Source organism: Drosophila rhopaloa, unplaced genomic scaffold (assembly GCF_018152115.1).
Source record: "Drosophila rhopaloa isolate 14029-0021.01 unplaced genomic scaffold, ASM1815211v1 contig_2, whole genome shotgun sequence".
NCBI classification, from domain to species: Eukaryota; Metazoa; Arthropoda; class Insecta; order Diptera; family Drosophilidae; genus Drosophila; species Drosophila rhopaloa.
The window spans coordinates 10915928-10937809 of record NW_025335083.1 but is presented as its reverse complement, the minus strand read 5'-3'; the positions used below and the strand labels follow the sequence as shown (position 1 = coordinate 10937809).

The 21882-nt window shown below is 37.4% G+C and overlaps 2 protein-coding genes across 6 annotated transcripts in view; both read left to right on the top strand.

Moving 5' to 3' along the window:
- The first annotated feature begins 2381 nt into the window (after positions 1–2381).
- LOC108039262 lies at positions 2382–3289 on the top strand. The gene is made up of 2 exons (XM_017116191.2): positions 2382–2477; positions 2723–3289. Exon 2 carries the CDS (start codon positions 2731–2733, stop codon positions 3064–3066), a length of 336 nt encoding a protein of 111 aa, XP_016971680.2. The 5' UTR covers positions 2382–2477; positions 2723–2730; the 3' UTR covers positions 3067–3289.
- A 10130-nt stretch (positions 3290–13419) lies between these two features.
- Positions 13420–21882, top strand: part of LOC108039040 (protein spire) — a 43389-nt gene continuing 34926 nt past the window's right edge. For all 5 annotated transcript variants that reach the window (XR_001768977.2, XM_017115942.2, XM_017115943.2 and 2 more), the window contains exon 1: positions 13420–14623. Coding sequence is in view for 4 of the 5 variants with exons in the window: in XM_017115942.2 (XP_016971431.2) it covers positions 14029–14623 (595 nt within the window). In the remaining variant the exon portion in view is untranslated. The remainder of the gene's footprint in view (positions 14624–21882) is intronic.

Genomic DNA, 21882 nt, shown 5'->3' with positions numbered 1-21882 from the left:
TTCTCTAGTTGCCCAAGTTTATGGGAGTTGGAAAGCACAGAGAAATGGGAAAACTAGTAATTATTTTTAATTTATTTTTTCAAACACTTGAAAAGGTATAAATATTTACTAGGTAATCAAATAAAACTAACACATATATATATAAAATATTTAACTGAAAAAGTTTTAACTAAAATGTATTATATTGTGTCAAAACTGTCTTACAAATTTACTTCTTTATCATCTTAAATTTTTAAAAATTTATATAATTTTAATGTAGAAAATGTTTGTTTAAAATTGATTACGACATTTAGTTGTTGCCACAATTGTCTTAGTAATAGATTTCAATTAAATTTAATAAGATAGATTGAAAGTTATTATGCGTCTAAATTCGTATAATTTTCAGCATGTTGGAGGAATATGAAATAATACTTTAAAGCAAAACTAAAAGGGGAGCTTCTTGCCAGATGTTAAGTTATGAATCTCTTCATAAAGTATTTGCCAAAAAAGTTCCTTTTACTTACAGTCTTCCTCATTCTCCTGACACACGATGAACGCTTCATTAATCCTATTTCCCTGAAATCGCACACTCAAACAGGAAATTTGCCTGAGAAAGAACTTTCCCGCAAACACCTTGCATTTCCTCTTAAATCTTTAAAGCGGAACTCTCGCACAAAACTCGCTTAAAAACTTGCACTCGAAACTTCATCTGCCTCTGCTTTTGCCGCACAAAGAGCAAACACAACACCGAAAAGAAGATCTGGCGCAGGACATGCGGGGGCGGATGATAAGGGGGAAAATTTGGAAAACCTGCGGGAGTGGGTGGATATGGGGGGTGGTAGGTGGAAAAAGGCGAAACGGCCACTTGTAAGCAAACTCAAAGCGGAGCCGGTCCCAGTTTCAAATATCAACGACGGCTTCGGTGAGTGCTTAAGCTCATCTATCAAAATATTTGTCGTAGCTTAAGCGACGAAAAGTGTGTTAAAAGAAACTTGAAAAATATTGCCAAAGCAAAACAGCCAAAAAAAGAACAACAACGGTGAAATTAAATGAAATCCTAAAGAACATGACAAAAGGCCGTGGGTGCCATATACAAAGGATTTCAAATAAATCGGATTCAGGGTGCAATGGGTTAATTGAAGATTTATGTCGCTTACAAATTTACTTAATATTTTTTTACATTTTTCATTTATATATATTTTAGAGGTAGAGGAATGAAATGCTTGCCCTATTTCAAAGCTGTCGTTAAATTGTTAACGACCAAAATATTAAATAAATATTTTTGATTAATATTAATTTTAAACTAATCGCTCAAAAATATACGTCCACAAGAGCTTACATATTTGGGTTTACATATTTAAGCATATGCTATTGGGTACTTCAGTAAAATTCCACCAATATGTCAATATGCTATGTAATGAATATAATTCCAGATCCAATTTTTTTTTTATAAATTTAAATAATAAAACAATAAATATATTTCAAGGACGAAAAAGCAAACGTTTTTTAAGTTTTTTTCGGACGGCTATTTTTTGAACTAAACCAAATGTGTTATATCTATTAGCTTCTGACTATGTACTACCACAGACCGCAACCCAGTCTTGGTGTGGATATTTGCTAATACATATTAACGTACATATTTAACACGTATTGACTACCCTATTTATTTGCCGCGTTATTTAAAATTTGTTTAGTTACATTTAAAAATTAATTTAATAACAATCGAGGCCAACCCTTACTTCGTTAATTCGCCCGTCATATTTGCAAATACATTTTTTTCTATATTTATTAATTTATCAACACAAACACAGTAATTTTCTTTTTCGTAACTTAATATGTCTCGAAAACTATATAATTACCTTACCCAAACGTTACTTTGCTATCAATAATTTTGTATTTGCGAAAAGGGTGAAAGTATTAATTGCTAATAACTATTTTAATTTTATTTTTTCACCGTCATCTGAATTTAACATTAAGAGCAAATGCTCCATTCGAATTCCCAAAGTCTTCGAATAATGTTTATTTAAAATACAAATAAATAAGTACCAACTTTTCTGTTTATATTGGTGTTTATTTATTATGTTTGCAACAATTTGTGTTGGGTATTAGACACACAAAGATCGTTGTGCCGTAAAAAAGCCATCGCATCGGAGATTTTCGCACTAATCCAAAAGCATTCGCCCAGTTCATCGCTCATTTTATGTAATAATCCCATCCATCTCAACAATTGCCTGCGCACGGAATTCCAAATTAAAATTTCACATCTCTTTTTGATTGCTCCCTCTGCAGATTCGAATTGAATATCTTTCATTAGCATTTTTAATGCCTATTTAACCTTTGTTTATGAACCCAGTCTTTCGATTGTTTCCTTATTTATGTTTTCTCTCAGCTTTCAGCAGGCTGTGGGTCTTCCGTACTTGCAAGTTAGCTGTCATATTAATTTTTCTTTGTTTTTTTTTGCCATTTTCTTTTGATCCACACAGTCGTTAACATCTTTGGTAAGTTCAAAGTCTTAAAATCGGTTCAAATCCAATTGTGTGGGCAAAGAGTTTATTTATTTATGTGCTAAAAAAATTATATCCATTCTTAATATTACAATTAGGTATTCCTGATTAATGGTTTCTCTTTCCATAATTTTACTATTTAAAATAAAATATCATATTATTACAATAAAATGACCGAATAAATTACGTAATTCAAACTTTTAATTTCCAAATAATATCCTTTCATTACCAAATTATAGGACTAAACATGAGTATCACTTTGGTGCGGAAACACCTGTCCCAGATGGGCGTTCTTAGGCACCGATCTCCTTTGGATCGCAGCTACATACCCATGGCCGGTCCACCCCGATTTCCGATGAGTTCCGCCCAGCGTTTGATCATCGGCTGTGGATCGATGGCCATCATGATGATCATTCCCTACTGGTGCCTCTTCAACATGCCCCGCTGGTCCAGGATGCACCTGGGACTGCCGCCCTTGGAAGAGGAGCAGAATGAGGAGCCATCGCCACCGGAGCCGCAGGAGGAAAAGGACTCGGAAAAGGACAAGAAGGACAAGGACAAGAAGGAAGAAAAGAAAAAGTAGAACCTGAACCATACAAAACGCATTCTTAAACGGTGACTTCTGAGGGATTCTTTTACTGGGGCCTCCACATTTAAAACCCAGAAAAGCAACGCTTTCAAATGGCCTATTAAATTATAGAAAAATAGATTACCCATTACATATTTCACTGGATTTATTGCAACAGCGTGGAATTAATTATCACAACCATAAAATAATAAAATTACGAATTGAATCGTTAAAGCAATCTGCCAATTTTACAAAGGCTATAAATTGTTTAAGAGTTTAATGAATTACTATGATTGACAGTTTAATCGTGTTTATTTTTTAGGGAGTGGTTAAAAAAAATCCACTTAAATACTGAACAATAACGTTTTTTCTAACCACTCTGTTTATGACCATCATAAAATGTCACCCTCGTCGATAGTGAAAGTGAAGACGTCTTATTAAATCATTTTTGTCTGCTCAGGTTGTGATTTAGCTGACTTGATTTACTTTGCAGCCCACAAATAGATCCGCTTTGATGTCTGCCCACCAATTAAGGATCCGCACCGGCAGCACAGACAATAAACCATCCATTGTCCACATCCAATTAGCTGGCCGAAACACCTCTGCTCCAAGCCAAACCGAGAGCTCCTGTGGAAATGCTCCTCCGACAGCACCATTTTCCACGGCTGCCTGCCACAAATCAAAATGCTAAAAGAAACATACAAACAAAACCAAATGGCGAGAAAAACCGAAAAACCAAAACAAGCCGAGGAAACCCAAAAAGCAAAGTGCCAACTTTCATTAAAAGTATTTTTGCGCTCATTGCAAATGCATTCAATTGTGGACTTTGTGGGTCTTTTGGAGTGGACTCCCATGCCTAGTTTGAGCCTGCGACTTGACTTTGACCACCTCCTGCAGTCTCTGGGCCTTGCATCGCATCCAATCCTCATGATCTACAACACACCGTGACCTTCTTTGCCTTCTTTGCCCATGAGGAGCGCCGAGGTACACACAAAAAAAGGAGTTCATTTGTAAGCTTTACAATTGGAAAATTAAATCTTATTATTAGATCACTTTATTACCCAAACTCTTTAGATTTTAAACTAACAAAATTGTATCTATTGTATATTTTATTTGGGCAAAATGAAAGACAATTTATGAACTTTTGAGCCACTTTTAATACATTAGTGATAGTATATAGTTTCTATAAATTTGTTCTCTTATTAAAATTTCCTCTTAAGTTTTTTGGTTTATTAAAATAATATTGTTCAACGACACCCAAATGCTTATTGGAAAATATTACTGCAAAATTTATTATTATGATTATTTTATATTTCAGCTTTATAAAAGTCATACTAACGATCATCAGTAAAATATCAAAATTATTCAACGTGCACAGAGTGACTCGCCGCAAGTCGAACCAAAGGAAAATCCAGAAACGGCAAACATTCGCACAGAAAATTTGAAAAAGTAAAACCGTCGAAGGAAAGTGAATTTCTTTTTAAGCAAATCAACTTGCCACGCCCCCCATCCGCCCCCTGCCCCCTGCTTTTAGTGGGCAGCTAGGCCTGAAGATTCACGGACTTTTCGGTGAAATTTCATGTGCCATTAAACTGGTTCTGTCGATCGGATTTTCTGTTTGGTTTTGGTTTCGGTTTCGGTTTTGCTTTTGGGCCTGAGTTTGGGTTGTTGTTTAGGTTCGGCATTTGCAACACTCCTTGCCGCAAAATTTTGAAGGCATTAAACCATTGCAACATTGACTTTACCCATTAAAAACGAACTGTGTTGAAAGATTTTTGATAAAATATTCAGAAGATCTTCTCCGACGTAAAATATTCGCTGATAGAGACGTAGTGCTTTTATTTTATTGTTTTTACTACCAAATCCTAATAAAAGAAATTCTTCCTAAAAATATAAAAGTCAGAATTTCATTAATTGATCAACTTTAAATTGCATAAATTGTATGTCTATGAATGTTTATAAGCTCATGTTTTCAAATATAATGCAGTTGAACCTCATTAGTAATATTATTTTTAAAGGTAAATCAATTTTTCAACCGGAAATATAAACCTATTTCATACTCATCCATTTTTGAAGCAAACATTAAATGTGATATAAAAGGAATTGAATTTAGTAATGATATAAAGTAGCATAGGTATTTTCATGATAGTAAAATCCCCAATTAATATATTATGTATCGATGGTACCCCAATTAGAGGGTATCCTGAGCATCTGCAGTGTGTGAATGAGGCATGTGCCCCCAGATCCCTTTTTGTCATCGCCCACATGCTTCATTTTCCTTTTTGCCCAGCCACTCAAGTGGAATTTCTGGCAGTCCAGGAAGCTGCCTCCTTGGACTTCTCGTGGGCGTTGCAAGATCGTTTATTTTTTTTTTTTTTTGGGCTGGGGAAAGGAGGGAATGCGGATCGAGGGGCCGCAGACACTTGCCGCACTTGCCACACGGTGCGTTGCGTCAGTTTAGTGTGTCAGAAGCCGCAAGAAGAAAGTTGCTCGGGGTACGAAATCCAGCCGTTTTGATCCGGTTTAGTGGTCGCTACAGGTTCGTTGTTCCTTCGATTGAGGAGCGGAGTGCTTTTTTACTTTCTGCCGCCACGAAAAATCGTCGTCCACTTTCGGTCGCAATTAATTATGCGGCGGGCAGCTGAAAATGAAAGTGCGCTCAGGTTGCAAGTCCAGATCTTGGGTTCTCACTCTCTCTTTCTCCGGCTCCAGCAAATCCAACGGCTGTGTGGTCGCCTTTTTTTGAAATCGCTAAAATATGTCGATTTTTTTCCATCATTAGACATAAGTCGACTTTATCCCTCGACACAGGCAAAAAAAAAATTAAAAGAAGCAATCATTCTTATTGTTTTCCATCTCAAAATCGTTTTAATTCTATTATTTGTAGGCTTAAAAAGTACCGGGTAAAAATATACAATGCATATGTTAATACTAGATATTTGATATCATATTTTTTTTAAAGTCCCAAGTAACGAATATCTGTTATATTCAGTAGTATACATCATTGTTTTTTATCTATTTCTAAAACCGAATAAAAAATCGTTGCTATAAATATATATCATATCATATATTTATCATTCTCATCAGTGGTTACAATTCTTTAAACAAGCAAATGAAATCATGAGGATTAAGAAGTCCCTTTAAATAATATTATATTCTAATTTATTTTGATATTAACAAATGTTCTTAGATCATCTTGTGAAATTGTTTTTTCTTAAGTTAAAAACCTTGAATATTTTTCCTGTGTATCTCGAAAAGTGAGAACATTCTGGGGAAGATCTTCATTATCATCAAACGAGAACGCCGATGTGCAGGACCATCTCCTCCACGGATGGCTTCCCATCGAGATGTCGATGTCACCGTGGAACATAGCGGCCCATAAAGAGTTTGCTTTATGCCGCCGACCGACTCGCAGGTGGTCACTTAGTTTATAGCCGGGCAACCGCAAGATCGCACACCGATCCGCGCTGATTTGTTGTCGCCATTCCCGCATCGAAGATTGTCGGCCGAAGCGGGTTTTAAGTGTTCTCTGAACGCTGCCAGTAAAATATTAACCAGAAGGAAGGACCGAAGCCGCGATTACTCACACAGATCCTATGTCAATGAAGTAAATTAGAAATACGGGCTAGAATTAAGTTGAATTATGTGGAATTGAAATACAGAAGAGCTTTGAATTGAATGAAACTATTGCTTTGCTTTGATCCTCTGGTTATATTATTAACCCGCTATTAAATTGTAATCCCTTTTCGGTGAATACTTCCCTAATTCATTTAAAATTATTAGAATAAAATAAAGTATATTTTACTTGGATTGCTTAATTTTATTCTAACAATGATTAAATTAATACTTCTTTAACTGGAAAGGGATTACAAGTTTTAATCGCGGGTTAAAACAAAGTGAAGAATGTTAGTATTGAATTAGTCAGCCCCTTTTTTCAAGGCAATTTTAACAAAAATGTATAAAAAATTTATAGTTTTATAAGTCGTAGAATAGATTGCAACTACAACTTAAATATGTCATTCAAAAAGTATATTAAGATATTTAAGACTACAAAAGAAGTCCCAAACAGAAGAGCTATTTTATTTAACATTTTAAATGTAATTTATTACATTTTAAATTAAATTTTAATAAAGGTTGCAATAAACTCATCCAATTGTTTATTGATAGTATTGCCTTTTAAGCCAAACATTCGCCATCTCGATTGAATCATCACATTGAGACCATAACTTTTATTGCCCCAATTGAGTCCGCCCACACTTTTGTGACCATTTGCAGCCATCCAGCAGATTCGGAAGAAAGGAAACCTAACTCAAATTTATCGGGCTGTCAGCACGCCAACCCCTTTGGGACTACCGATCGATTTGTTCCCATGGAAAACTCATTTCGATTGCGCGCTAATAAAAATTAAGCGCCAGCCAATAAACGTTGTAGACAATTCTGTAAATAAGAGTAAATAAGAGGAAAAGCCCCACACAAAATGGCAATCGATCGACGGCGGCGACACGATCAGCGGTTTCCATTTGATCTATTTGGGAGTAAGACGCTCAGACGGTGACCCCGTCAGCCAAAAAATATGGAAATAACAACAATGCGATATGGAAAAACTGTGGCATGTTTCCCCAACATCAAGTTGCCTCCGAGTTGGAGCTCATAATCGTTTAGGACGAAATGCGAAAAGCGGCGAAAAATAACTCTAGACACAAATTATATTAATGGTCTTTTGTTGTGCTCTACTGAAGATCGGGTGGTGGATCGACTGGATTTTTGGGGGGTTTTGGGGGGATTTTGGAGGCTTTTGGGGGAGTGGAGTGCGGCATTTTGTCTCTGCACGAATCACGTTTTAGAAATTGCATTGCACATAGGAGGCAACCGAAATGATCAAGAAACCACTACTAAATGTGCCCCAGTCGGAGGTACAGCTACACACTGAAAAAAACTTATAAATTACATTTTGCTTAGCTAGCAGATTTGAAACTATTCCAATACCATAAATCTGAAGATTATTACAAACACTTTATTAAGTAAATATATATAAATCTCTGAGAACATAATAACTGAAATAAAAAATGTTCTATTTTTATAATTTTCTGTATGATATAGTCAATTGAAATCTTGTAATTAAACCTATCCTTACATCATGAAAGTATCGAAAAAAGTAATATTAAACGATTTCCAATTTAACGTATAAATTAAAAAGAAATAATAATAATTTCATTGAATTTATGTGTACATCATTAATGAGTATAATATTTTATAAAAAATTGTTTATCTTGATTAATCTTAACATTTGTCATGTATGAAAATAATAATAATAAACCAGCAAATAGTTTATAGGTTTTTCTTATAGGTTTTAGATTGACCTTTAGTTATATAATAGCTAGCATTAATATGATTTAAGATCTCAAGACATTATGAATTTATAGCTATAATAGACTACCCATTTTCTCTGCGTGTACTTCGAGTCTTCGGCTAGAGTCGGAATTAGAGAGACAATCTCTTTGGCTGTCAGGGCTTTTTGCGCAAGTTCTGAATGTGAGGAGCTTTTGGGCAGACTGGCTTAGCCTAAGTGGCACTTAGTTTTAATACGCTGCCCTACCGTTTAAATGAACCTCACTGGATTTCTGGCTTACTGGCTTGCTAGCTCGCAGGCAAATCGGAGTTACCTGAAATAATTGCATGAACACAAATTAGAGCGCTCCGCATAGGAATCGTTCTGCGATTTGTGTGATTTCGGTGATTGCGGCTCTTCCGCCGATTCAGATGCCGATTCCAATGCCTCCGCTTTCTCCGAAGGTCTCTTGTCACGTCTACTTGAGCACGGCCCCCTGAGTTCCCATCTCCATCTCCACTCTTCCCCCAATTATAGTTCTCCGATATTTTAAGCCCCCCACCGAAGAATGCTTTATAGCCGGCGAAAATAATGCGTATTGTGATCATTGAAGTTGGCCCAAAGAAAATAGAAAATATTACTTACTTCCCAGCAGAGACATTCTTATTGTCATTGGCGTTTTCTGGGTTAGCTGGTTTGGTATTTGGCACTAGGCACTTGGGTCAATGTGCCACATGTGGCACATGATGATGGGTAATGGGTGTCAGGGTTCCCAAGCAGCTCTCAATTACAGGTGGTTAGGTTAATGAGATGGGTAGAAATGGCACAGGGAATTATAGTACTTCACCCTAGGATTGATAGAAAGTAGGCAAATTACTTGCTTTGATTTGCATTTGCAATTAGCTCGCATTCTAGGCCTTCTCAGGCCCCCCCCATGAATATGTATCCCATTAAAACCTACACAAAATTCCCACATTCGTAAATACTAATCATAATGAAGACATGAAAAAATTGATTACCCGAGAAGAACACGTACGATAATCATAACTCCGCCGCCCTTTTCACACAGTTTTCCCCCCTTTTTTTCTTTTCGTATTCTTCTGGCCAACTGCAGCCTTTCAAAGGCCTAATTGCATCACGTTTTTAGAGCAGCTCCACAAGCTGCAGGGGCATAAACATGCCGACAAAATATTGCACAATTGTGAAGTGCCAGGAGACAACGGAGCCAAAGAAAAGTAATGCCCATTAGTTGCACCGCCGTGGTTTCCACACACACGTGAGTCGAGATCCCCGCCCCAATGACAAAACCTCGGTTTCCGACTCACTCTGCCTCTATAACTATATCTATATCTATATATCCATCCGTATCTGATGAGTTGACGGAACGCCTGACTGGCAGGTTTTGTCCATTTGCTTTAATGAACGCCAAGTCGGTGGCTGTGACAATAATAACAATTTCCGAACACATCCCCAGAAAGTAGACATCTCAGTTCCCTCACCTCAAAACCAGTTCAATTGAGATGAAGAATATATGGTGTTGGGAAATTAGAAAAATGTTTTAATTGGGGAAATAAATTGATTTAGATTTCCACAACACCTTTATCAAACCTGAAACTAAAATGGAAAGTCATCACAAATATTGAATTAATTCTAACATTTGAAAATATCACCTTAACTCTTAGTTGCAATCAAATAAGTTCTCCCATAATCTCATAAGTTTCAAACTAATTTGTTATGAGCATCTGAAAACCAGTTTAATTGTAAACCAGAATATATGTGTTGAATAATTTAATAAGCAGACTATAATAGTTCCATCTTCTTAAAAGCTGTTTAATTGAGAACAAGAATGTATTTATTTTACCAGGAAAAAAAAATGATTTATATTTCTACAACACCTTTCTTAAATCTAAAAATAAAATGCAATTTAAATGCTCAAGCTAGAAATATTTACCCAATTTTGATATTGTTAAATACCACCTCAATTCTGACATTTAGTAAAATAACTTCTTAGTTATTTCTCTTAAAAAGACCACATAAATTTCATGCCAATTTATTTCAAGCCCACTGATAAGTTAAAATACCTTCTGAAAGGGCCTGAAGTGCAACTGTTTCGGCTGCGGATTTATGCAACTTCTGGGCAAAGTGTCAGGTGCATCGAAGCGTTGCATCCTCTGCAGAAATTGCAGCATTATGTGGCAACCAGCGTACGCAATCTGCAGCAACCAAATTTGGCCAAAAAGCGACTCCACTTACCTGCGTTTGACACACATTTTCCAACTCCCATTTTCATTGTCTAGAACCCAACTAAATGCTGGCATTTAGACGGCGAAGTAGATGCAAGTCTGGCTAAAAACGGATGCACATTTCCGGTGTTTTCTCGTGGGGAGAGGTTTGTTGCATGACAAACAATGCCCAGAATCCACGCCCACGGACTGACCAGCCAAAGTTGAAAGTCCAGCAGCTATATATAGTCGGATTTATGTGTATATATCCGAAGCTCAAGCTGCAACTTGGAGCTTGGCCAAGTGCCACCCGCGCGACAAACGTAATTGACCAAAAATGCAACGCTTGGCTGAACCTCCCCAATAGAACAGCAGTCGTCGACAAGCAGGGAATGGAGTCAGTGGAGGAACTAGAATGGTAACGACTACTCAATGACGTGTAAAATATTAGAAAACCTTAAAAATAAAAGTTTTTTTCTGCAATTAAATGCACATTTGAAAAATAATGATGTTATACAAGACTATTACTTGTTTTCCATGAAAATTTTATTTTGTCATTTATGAATTATAAATCATAAATTATGATTTAATAATCTGAGTATCTTATCAGTTAAATTAATTAATTTATTTGCTTTAATATAAAAAATATTTTGAAAATTTGATTTGATTTTTCTGGTTCACTTTATTGAACATTCAGATTGCTACGCTGAAAACAATGAATTTAAAGGTTATCATAAAAAAAGCACTTAAAAACGAATAAAGTTTAAAGGTATTTAAAGATATTTTTATATACTTGTTGAGATAAGCTTGATTCAAACTGAATGTTAATGAGAAATAAACATACTTTCTTAAAGGAGGTTAATTAATAACCAAAAAAAAAGACTAGTGAAAATTGATTTCTAAATGTTTACTCAAGTTAATTCACTTTTGCAGGACTTATTTACTTTTATTAAAAGGTTTCTTAAATACATAAGTATATACTTTTTGCGCTTAACTCTATTTAAACTGAATATTAATAAGATTTAAACATACTTTCCCCAAGGGGGTTAATTAGTATTCACTACAAAGATAAAACTACAAAAATGGTTATAATTTTTAAATGTTTACTCGTGTCCGGTGCTTTTTACAGAGTTCCAAATCTTTTATTACATTTAATTTATTAATAATTTTCTTGTTAAAAATTGTATTTTAAATAAGAGAAGATTAAATTATTACTCAATTACAACTCCAGCATTATTTTATATATTTCCCAGGCCGGGCACCAATATGCCCCATTTTGCGGGGCATCATAACTACACCTATTCGCATTTGTTTCTGGCTTTGTTTTTCGCGTGCACATTTATTTGGCTCTGGCCCGTTGTGTTCTTTGAGTTATTGTGAGTTACTGTGAGTGATTCATGCGAGTCAGGTTCCCATATTGTGCGGAGAACAAAGACCGATCCGATCCAATCCAGCTGCAATATCTGACAACAGTGGGTTGAAGTTCGCCACCGGCTGTTGAACCCGCCATCTAAGCCAACAGATCTGTCTGCCTATTTGGGCCATAATTGTTATTTTTTATCGGGTGTAAGCCAACGCAGTTGTTGGCTAATTAATTCATTAGCGATTGGCTCATAAAATTGCGACAATTGCCGCATCTGGCTTCTGCGATTTTAATGACAATCCGCGATGCGAGGTGTCGTCATTTTTTCCTGGCCAGCTGGGACCACCAGTTCCCTAGCGGAGGACACACTTTTTATGGCTATGCGATGATTACGTGGACAGGAGAAGGCGCAGGCGCAGGCACAGGCTTCCCCGGCCAATTAATAAAGTATTTTTTTTGTTTTATTTCATTTTTATTTTTTTTATCCAACGGACAAAAACAAGTCGTTAAAGTTTACCGCAGATGCCGATGATGCTGTAATAATATTGTATGCAAATCTCTCCCCCATCCAGCGAGTCGGCATTGATATAAAGTTTCAATTTACGGCTCATATATCATAACTTGGTCGCTGGGCGGGGATGCCGGGCCGTACTTATGGGGCTTATTAACTCGTAAAAATGCGCCTGTCACTGATCTTTTAGTTACAAATGTTGTCGGATGCTGCGCGGTTTTCCAGAGACCTTGAATTGGCGATCCGCGATCGGTGAAATGCCATCCAGATCAGTATCTTCCTGCGGTAGCTTGCAATTTTACTTCATTTTTTATTAAATATAAAAACAATGATAATTAAAAATCGAACTATACAAATAAAAATATAAATTTATCAATAACATTTTCCAATTTTTTTATAATTTTTTTTTTATATTTGGATCAAATAACGCATTACAATAACAAAATGGTTTTAAAAAATTTCTAACCTATTTTTAAGTAACATGTTTATTAATCGCCGGATACATTTGTTAACTAACATTAAGCTAACATAAAGGTAACATCTCAATGCCGGGCCCCCAAAAATAACACGAATGTAATAAGTAGCTCTCATCAAGCGCAACACTAATTAGCTTTTTAACCTTTTTATACTCTGTTTTAAGATCTTACAATTTCCGCCCACTCAAAGAGTTTTTTATATCCAAAAGCGGCATTTCTGACCTTAACACAAATCCAATTGCACTCGAAAAATGAACAAAAATTAAAATAAATACAATAAATAATTCCAACCAGAGCAAAGGCAAATCAAAAGTTTCTTATCAGCAAAAGCAAAGACAGCGAAAACCGGAATCAAAATAAAAAGCCAGAGAGCGGGAGAGCTGAAGAGAAAGAGCGCAACAGAGAGAGAGAGTGAGTGCCAAACAGCTGAGCGCGACTTCCAATCGGAATTGCGAGCGGTTTCCAAGCAGAAGTAAAATGCGAGCGGACTAAAGCGGACGTGCTATAAAAATACAAGCGGAAAAACAAAACGAAAGAAGTGCGCTGCGATTACCATAGAAAAACAGAGATTTAAAATTATGAAGAAGAGCAAATGAAATAAAATAAAAATAAAGCAAAGTGCGCGACTTAAACCTTTTCCAGTGTTGTGAAATAGCCAACAAAAGCTAACGGCAATTGCGAATGCCAAATCAAAAAGTGCCCACAAAAACGTGACGCCAGTTTTTCAATATTCTCGAGCCGAAAATCATGTGTTTTTTGTTATACTTATACTTGTACCCCTGTGTTTTGTGTTAAATGTAGCTGACGACAAAAACAAAATATTAAATTGTGTGCGGCGAAAATCCCTTGCTTTGTGTTTATTATTAAATTCCCTTTAACCCGTTTTACCACACACACATACACACAACAAATAAAACCAACGCAAATCGACAAAAAAAAGAAGAAAAACGCAAACAAACCAAAAACAAATCGCGAAATTTGCAGGTTATTTGCCAAAAGAGGCGAAAAAATCAATTATATGTTGGCCAGTGCCGGGTTTGCAGTGGAATCGGGTTGATACCATCGATAGCCACATAATGACGGAGCACCAGGCGGAGGAGCAGGCGGCAGGGCCCCCGACCAAGGTCAAGGCCACGCCCACACCCACCCCGAACGCGAAATTCAAGGACACGAAGGAGGAGGGCTTCCTGTCCACCTCGCCGGACAGCGCCAATGGCGATGCCCAGCAGCAGAAGCTGCCAGCGGACCAGCTGGCCATTATCTCATCGAACGGACTCCATCCGGAGAAGCCGGGCGGAGCTCGCCCACTGATCCTCCAGGCCTTCCACCAGTGCTCCTCGCCGGAGCAGTGCGTCACGCTGCACAACATCCTCGACTCGTTCAAGGCCCCCCTCTCGGAGGATCAGGCATGGGCGTTGATCCACCAATTCGCCGGACTCTACCACCAGGTGGCCGTACAGGCCCACACCTGTGCGGCGGAATACGAGGCCACCCTGCCCACCGGATTCGAGCTGCACTTCCATCGCGACGGCAGCGTCCACTTCTCCGGGCAGGAGCAACTGCCTCACAAGGAGGGGGAGGGACTGCCCCAGGAGCAGGACAAGATCGGGGATCAGCCGGACCACAGCGCCAGCAGCAGCGGCGACAGCAGCGCCATCGTCATCAACAGAGGTACGTAGATGTCAACTAAAAACACTGGGCTACTACAGTTGAATCAATACCTTTATTTGGTCACAGTTGGTGGAAAATTATTAAATATAGTCCGAAATGATATTGAACATCACCAAAAGTTAGTGCAATTTATTAAACAAATTTAACATAAGAATATCAGAATGATTTTAAGTTTGGTAATTTTTTCAAATGTAAATGTAATTTATTTTATGAGTCCATTCTATTTTCAAAACTCGAAACATCCATCTGCCAACAAAAGAATTTTGACATATTGAGACTTTGAGAATATACTAGGAAACTAGTTCGTATTTGATTGCAAATAAGTTTATTTTTTTATAGGCAAAGCGAAAATAATAAAGAATTGATACACCTTATAATAACATCTTTAAACACGAAAATTTCCAAACTCGTCAAATTTATTAACATTGATTAAACATGGGGACATTGAGTTTATACATTAAAAGAACAATTTTTAAGCTCGGTATGCAACAAAATTATTTGAATCCACTGTTTTAAACAGTAATAGTTTTGTTTTAACTCTGTTCTATTATAAATAGTAGAAAAATAATTTCCCTAATCAGAGCGTGATCGCCGAGTACATAAGTAATTATCTTTATGATCTCTGTACAAGCGGAAAAGTTTAATTGAACATTGAACATGAATTGAACCCATAAAATAAGTGATTTCGGATTGATAGCTTGATGAAGCCACCAACCCCAAATGACACTTAAATGTCGTTTTTACTTTGGTTTTACACATACACTTTCGAATAGGTTTTAGTTTTAGTTTCTTAACATTACGATTACCTCTACTTTTGATTAGTATCCCTTATTTTTCTGTAGTGGTTTCCTAAAACTATATATTTCTTCTTTGTTTTTTTTTTGGGTTCGACCTGTCAGAGGTCAGTTGGGTGTTGACTTCAGATGCGGAACTGTAACAGTGATGAAAACTGGGGCTGTGATTAGCTGGGCCGGAAAACCGGTTGAAATGATGCCTCGCCGGTTGGGGCTTTGTCTTTTCGGCAAACGCTTTCATTTTCAGTTAATAAGCCACAGTTAACTTCTTTCTTTCGGCCTTTTATTTTCGGACATTTGCCGTGATGTGCGTTTCCGTGTGCCATCCATCTGACTATTGGCATCGCCGTGGCCATCGGAATCCCAATCCCAGCGCTTTCCAAACAAACAACCCACACTATCCAACACAACGGGCCGATGATGACCTCTGCATTTAAGTTATGCAGCCAGCTTTGATTGAGGTTTTTCTCCACTTCACTTCTGCCTTCTGTCTTCAGTCTTCTGTCTGATTGCGTGCTGGCTTGGGAAAGTGTAAACGGTGACTCCCATGAAGAAGGTCCCATCTCAGTACCCAGTCCCCAGCGTTTTTCACTTTCTTTTGAATCTCAGAGTGCACAGTGAAAAATGCAGACCATTTAATGCCAGAAATCATTTCTTCAGCCAAATTTTGTCTAATTTCAACATATAAAATTATTGAAAAAATCGTATTTATTAGCAAATATTCCAATTCTATTAATTTAAACATCTGAGAAAACAGACCTGTATTTTAAGTTCCAAGTCAATATTTCTCCAAATTAAAATGAAATAAACATTTTTTTTTGCTGTGTGATGATCACAACTTGCTCTTTCTCTTCATCCCCCTTCTTTTTTTGTAATTGATGAGGGGTATTTTTTGTCTCCCGATCTACGAATCTAGAGAACGTGTCTGAGTCTGTCTCGCAGCTAATTGTTTAATCATTCGTCTGGGGGACTGTCAAAATACTGGTCGGTAATCTATCGGCTTTTAGATAAGCCACGTTAATTGGAAAATGCTTTTGTGAGTGGGTAGTGATGGGGATCTTCTTTCTCCTAGGTGGCCCTTAATGTGACTCACACAGCTTTTGGCCCGCAGCATTAACTGCATTCTACTGCATTTTTATATGCCTTCCGAGTGATGATCTTTGTATGGGCCTCTCTATTTGGCCAGGCCAACTCTGTTTATAGCCGGCTTTTGTATCAGCGAGGCCAATTAGTTAGCTCTTATAAGCAATTAGCCAGTACATGGTTATTCTTAAGGGCACACAGATACAGGAAGTTGGATGGAAATATTAATTAAATTGTGTATCTCTAAGGTGAAGGAACTATAAAAAAAATAGTTGGCATTGCTTAAGGAATCTGATATTAACAATGTTCTTGTGTAGCTGTTTTTAAAGCTTCAACATCGATTAATCGATAGTTAGGACAGTTTATTATAGTTCTTTGAAAATCCTACAAAAATCAAAAATGTAAAAATCGGTTCAAAAATAAGATCGATAGTTTAGGGGTTTAGCTGCATAAAATATTAATTCGTTTGGCTGTCCGTTGTATTGGTTAAATTAGTACAAGACCTTATTTTGTTTACTTTTGATTTTTTGTTATAAAAACGAATTGATTCTTACATGAAGAAATAATTTAAAATCTTTTTCAAATACTTTGACATAAGTTCTTGGTACCAAAACCTTTTAGCATTGTAATTCAAAGATATCCTATGCCCAATTCCTAAGCTCAATTCACACGTAACCTTTGTTTATCTTTGGGACTTTCTTCGGGGCAAACAGAGATCACCTTGTAACACCTTAATTGCCGCTAATTCAGCAGCTAAAATCCAAGCCATTAGGTGAGATATCGAAAGGTTTTGCCCGGGAACCTCGAGAACCGCCAGCAGCGGCAATTAGTCTGCTCAAACAAGTTATTACAGATGGTAGATGGTAGATGTTAGATGCCATCAGACCCTAGCGCACCTTCTAATGGTTTTCGTTCGACTGCTTCTGTTTTATCCGAATAGAATCGTTGGAACATTTTCGCAGGTTACATTTTCGTAGGGGGGCTTTGAACTTGCCGCATCGATTTCGATTTCGGTCTTGAATTCAGTTGGTCTCGGACTGAAAATCGCGCTCCATCTTCTCCTGACAACCGCATCGCCAGGCGCAGCGAATCATTGATTGTGTCGAATTCCGCTCCAGACCCTCGTAGCCCTCGGAACCATGGAAACCATCGGCAGCCCTCGGGAGCAGCCGGGACCATGGAATCGCGAGGCGTGGGAGATGGGAGCATTTGATGGGAAAACGTCGACGGCGCCGTCGGGTCGCCGCGCCCTCTGGCGCCTCGATTAGGCGCGCAGCAATTTCCACCAGAGTTTTCCACATTTTCACGGGCTCACCGATAAAATTGGCGCTTGAATCTGTCAACACACAAACTCGCCATTACGTTTTTTAGCAGGCTCTCAGAAAATTCGGCAAACGGATGTCAGCAGGTGTTTTGGTTATTGAAAAGTTTACACTGGAAAAATCACCCACACATTGTGGAACCTTTTCCTCAAGGTCGTGGGTCATGCGCAGTTTCGGGAAAATCGGAAAACCAGAATATGGAAAATGGAAAATGGAAAGGGAAAAATTGTTGTGGTAGGTTCTCTCTTTCCCAGCCAGCTGTTGATTGTGTTTTACCATCCATTTCGTTGAGTTTCCTTTGATTCATGGCATTTAATTTGGTTCTTCCGTTTTCGAACACATTTCACCCGAATTAATCAAAGAGATCTGAAAGAAAGCTGGTAAAAAATCCCTTTTGAGGCTCGAATCATCCGCTTGGGTGATGATATTTCATTTTCATGTCTATGACTTTCTTGTTTTCACTGACAAAACAAACAACTGGCCGCTCAACTGGTTTAATGTTTAAATAATTACACTAAAAATTACCCAAACAGCGGGCAGCGAAAAATGCCCCGAAACTAGAAAACCCAAACAAAATTATAACGAAACTAAAGCTGAGCAACAAATTGGTTCACTTTTTGCTGTTCATTGTTTGAAGGAAAAGACAGAAAAAACGCTTGGTGGTATAGTATCTTTAATTGATCGGTGGGGAAATTGTGGCTAATTTTTGGTTAGCCCATGCTTATCTCTTTGTCTACTAAGAGCTTTGGGTGGAGTCTAAATGAAGAGTTACCAAATGATAATTGTAATGTGCCGCCTATTTATTAGGCCCGGCCAATAAGCTCAATTAGATATTAGAGTTGGGGGGTATTTTCAGATAGAGGAGTTTTGAAAAAGCTATTAAAGAGAAGGTCAACGATTGGTTCTCATCCATTAATTTATTTTTCATTTCAAAATGTTTCGTAGTGTTATAAATATTATTTTACTTTGAAAATTTAATATAAATCCTTTTAATACCTTTGGAAATATATATTTTTAATAATTTTATAATTACTGCTACAATAATGAGCACAAATTTGTTATTTATTGTTTGAACTAAACCATCTCTATAAAGCTATGATATTCTTTAAAATATTCTTCTTGTAGGCAAATATTTTAACTTGACCATCTTTTATTATTTCACAATCCTCAAACATTTCGATTTCGCAACTCTTGTAGACTTGTAGCCCACTCAAAATTTCTTGGAATCTGGGACCATATATTATGTTTATTTCAGATTAGGTAGCCGCCTGAAATGCATTTATTATAAACTTGCTGCAATAGTTTGTGTTTTTTGTAGGGGACCACACCACGTGCTTTTGGTTTTCCGTGTTGGCTTATATATTTTTTTTGACACATCATAGACCCAAATTTAATTGCCAGCTATTGTTGACGCTCCAGTTTTTTGGGACACAATTAATATAATAATTTTTTCATAATGACAGCAAATGACATAAGCACGACGACGAACCTGAACCAAATTTCCAAGACCCAAATGTGGTGGGTTATTTATTTTGTTATTTTTTTTTTCGGGCCTCTCCTAAACTTGTCCACCTGTGCAGTTTGCATTCGAGAGTTACGAAATCCGCTGACCATTGGCTGCATTTTGAAATGGAAATACTTTGTGTCGCCTTCGGACAGAGTCTCAATGCAAGTCCCCCCGAGACTTGGGTTTTGAAAGTGCGTCCTAGGCCCAATAAATCACACGATAATCCAAATTGTGGTTCGCTTTTCGCTCCGTTGTTTGGATGACACTTGTGGGGTCTATTCAGCTGACGTATTTGGGGCCTAACCGATCCGAGTGACCCTGAAACGCTTGTTTACGCTCCAAATTATAAATAAATTTTGATGCAATTAAAGGCAATCGAAAATGGCAGAAGTCGTTAAGTAAATGCGCTTTCGATAGGGCTACTTTTCGTATTCCTATCTTATCGTTTTTGCCAGTATATAAAATATATATGTCATGCCGGGCGGTAATGCATGTGCTAAAGTATATATACCAAATGTGTGTCGAGTGTCGGCCACATAAACAGCTTTGACTCGGAAGGTAGACAAGAAAACTTGCTAAAAGGTTTGTTAACCCGTGTTTCCAACGAATGTGAGGAGTAGAAATCCACTCCATGGGAACCTGACTCTCGGATATGCGATAAAGCCAACATAACTTGAAAGAAAGTGTTGCCGTTTGATAAGCTTTAGCTTTTTATATATTTGATAAGGTTCTATTAATGGAAGTTTATTTAAGTAAGGCAGACTTGTTAAGAGGGGGTCAGTTTCTGAACCGTATACATTAAAAGGTGTTAAATAAATGTTTAGGTAGACTTAAGTGTTTATTTGATTGTGTGATTTGATTTCTATTTATGGGAAAATGAGAAATAACTAAACAGTGTGCTCGACTCTTGGTGATACCAATTTGTGTCCCATATATGCCACAGTTTATTACAGATTAGATTACTGGATTATAGCTTTATTAATAGATTATTAAAGCTTAAAACGACCTTGTTGGGACTGGTCAAGTAATAAAAAAGTCTATGAATGTATTCTAAGAAAGATCAACAACTTGTTAAACCTAGCCTTGGTATTTGAATAAGCTGTTCTTAGTGTATCTTTTAATTATTGAGTAATGTAATTCTGTTTTATTATTCGGTCCATTCAAAAAACCACCAAGGTCAGCGGTTAACATCTCAATCTTGCAACTGGTATAATTTAGGTAAATCCAAAGCAAATCTAATTCAGTCTTTTTCGGAAACCCACATACATTTAATTTTTTGCACCTTCTGTTGCAATCGCTTAACCGTTTAATTTATGTGTTCGTGAGATACATTCATCTTCAGCCGCCGATCCAATTTCGCTTGACACATTTACTGGGGGGCGTGGGCGACTCCGGTTGGGGTAATTCACCTTGATGGCGATTTTCCACGGGGCCACGATGACTGCGCAGGCGCAACTAAACTGTAATCGAGACTCTCGCTTTCTACGCGGCTTGATACCGCGCCTTGATGACTATGAAATTGGACGATTGAGACTGAAGATTGAAGACTGAAAAGCTGGAAAACTTAAAAGCTGAAAAACTAAAGGCTGTAAACCGTAGAGCGGGTGCTGTTATCATAACCGACTAACCGAGCGACTGATTGACTGACTCCGACTCCGAATCGTTGCCAAAGTCAAACCTCTTTCACTTTGCATATTGCCGGCACTGAAATTACAATATAAATTTATATACACGGCATACGTATAGAAGAAACAATCTTTAATCAGCATTTACGCTTTCATCTTTCACATTTCTCAAAGAGTGGAAAACAACACCAGCAACAGTGCCATAAACAACAATTGTTGTTGGTCCACACACAGCAACCTGTTGACGAGTTTGTCCAGATACAGATACTCGGATACAGATACTCGCGGATAGCCGGCTATCTTCAGTGGGCTTTTGGCCAGACTTGGGCTTTGGCCACAAACTATTTTAATTTGGCGGCAAATTTGCATAGTCTGCATATCTTATGAATTTGTTCGTCTATTTGTCGTTTTTAATTTGGAATCAGAGGCCATAAACATTTACAATTTTACTCTTTCTCTTGCGGGCACAAAAGATGAAAGCAAGAGTGACATTTAAAGCGGTCCAGCCCAAAGTTGGGAACCTTTTGTGTCCACCCATTGTTGGGAATTATTTTCCAGATCTTATGCAACACCCGAACATACGTTAATTGAAGAATGGGGATCATGGATATTGTGGTTTTGGGGCTGATTTCGGAATGCCATTCACTTGATTGGGAATATCTTGGCAGGAATTGTTACTAAACTGTGGTCACAATCGAATATTTGTATGGTTTTTATTTCTGTGGGGAATATGAGTTTGTATTGTGGATTTTCTTATGATGTAAAATAGCCGCCGACAACAAAGTCCCAAAAAATAGCCTGGGAACTTGGGAAGAAATATGGTTTTTGAGTTAATGATGTATGAAGTAATCTTTGAAATAACATTATGATTTGTATTGTGGGAAAAATATTTACAGCTTCTGAAGATTTTAGTTCCACCTAATACTAA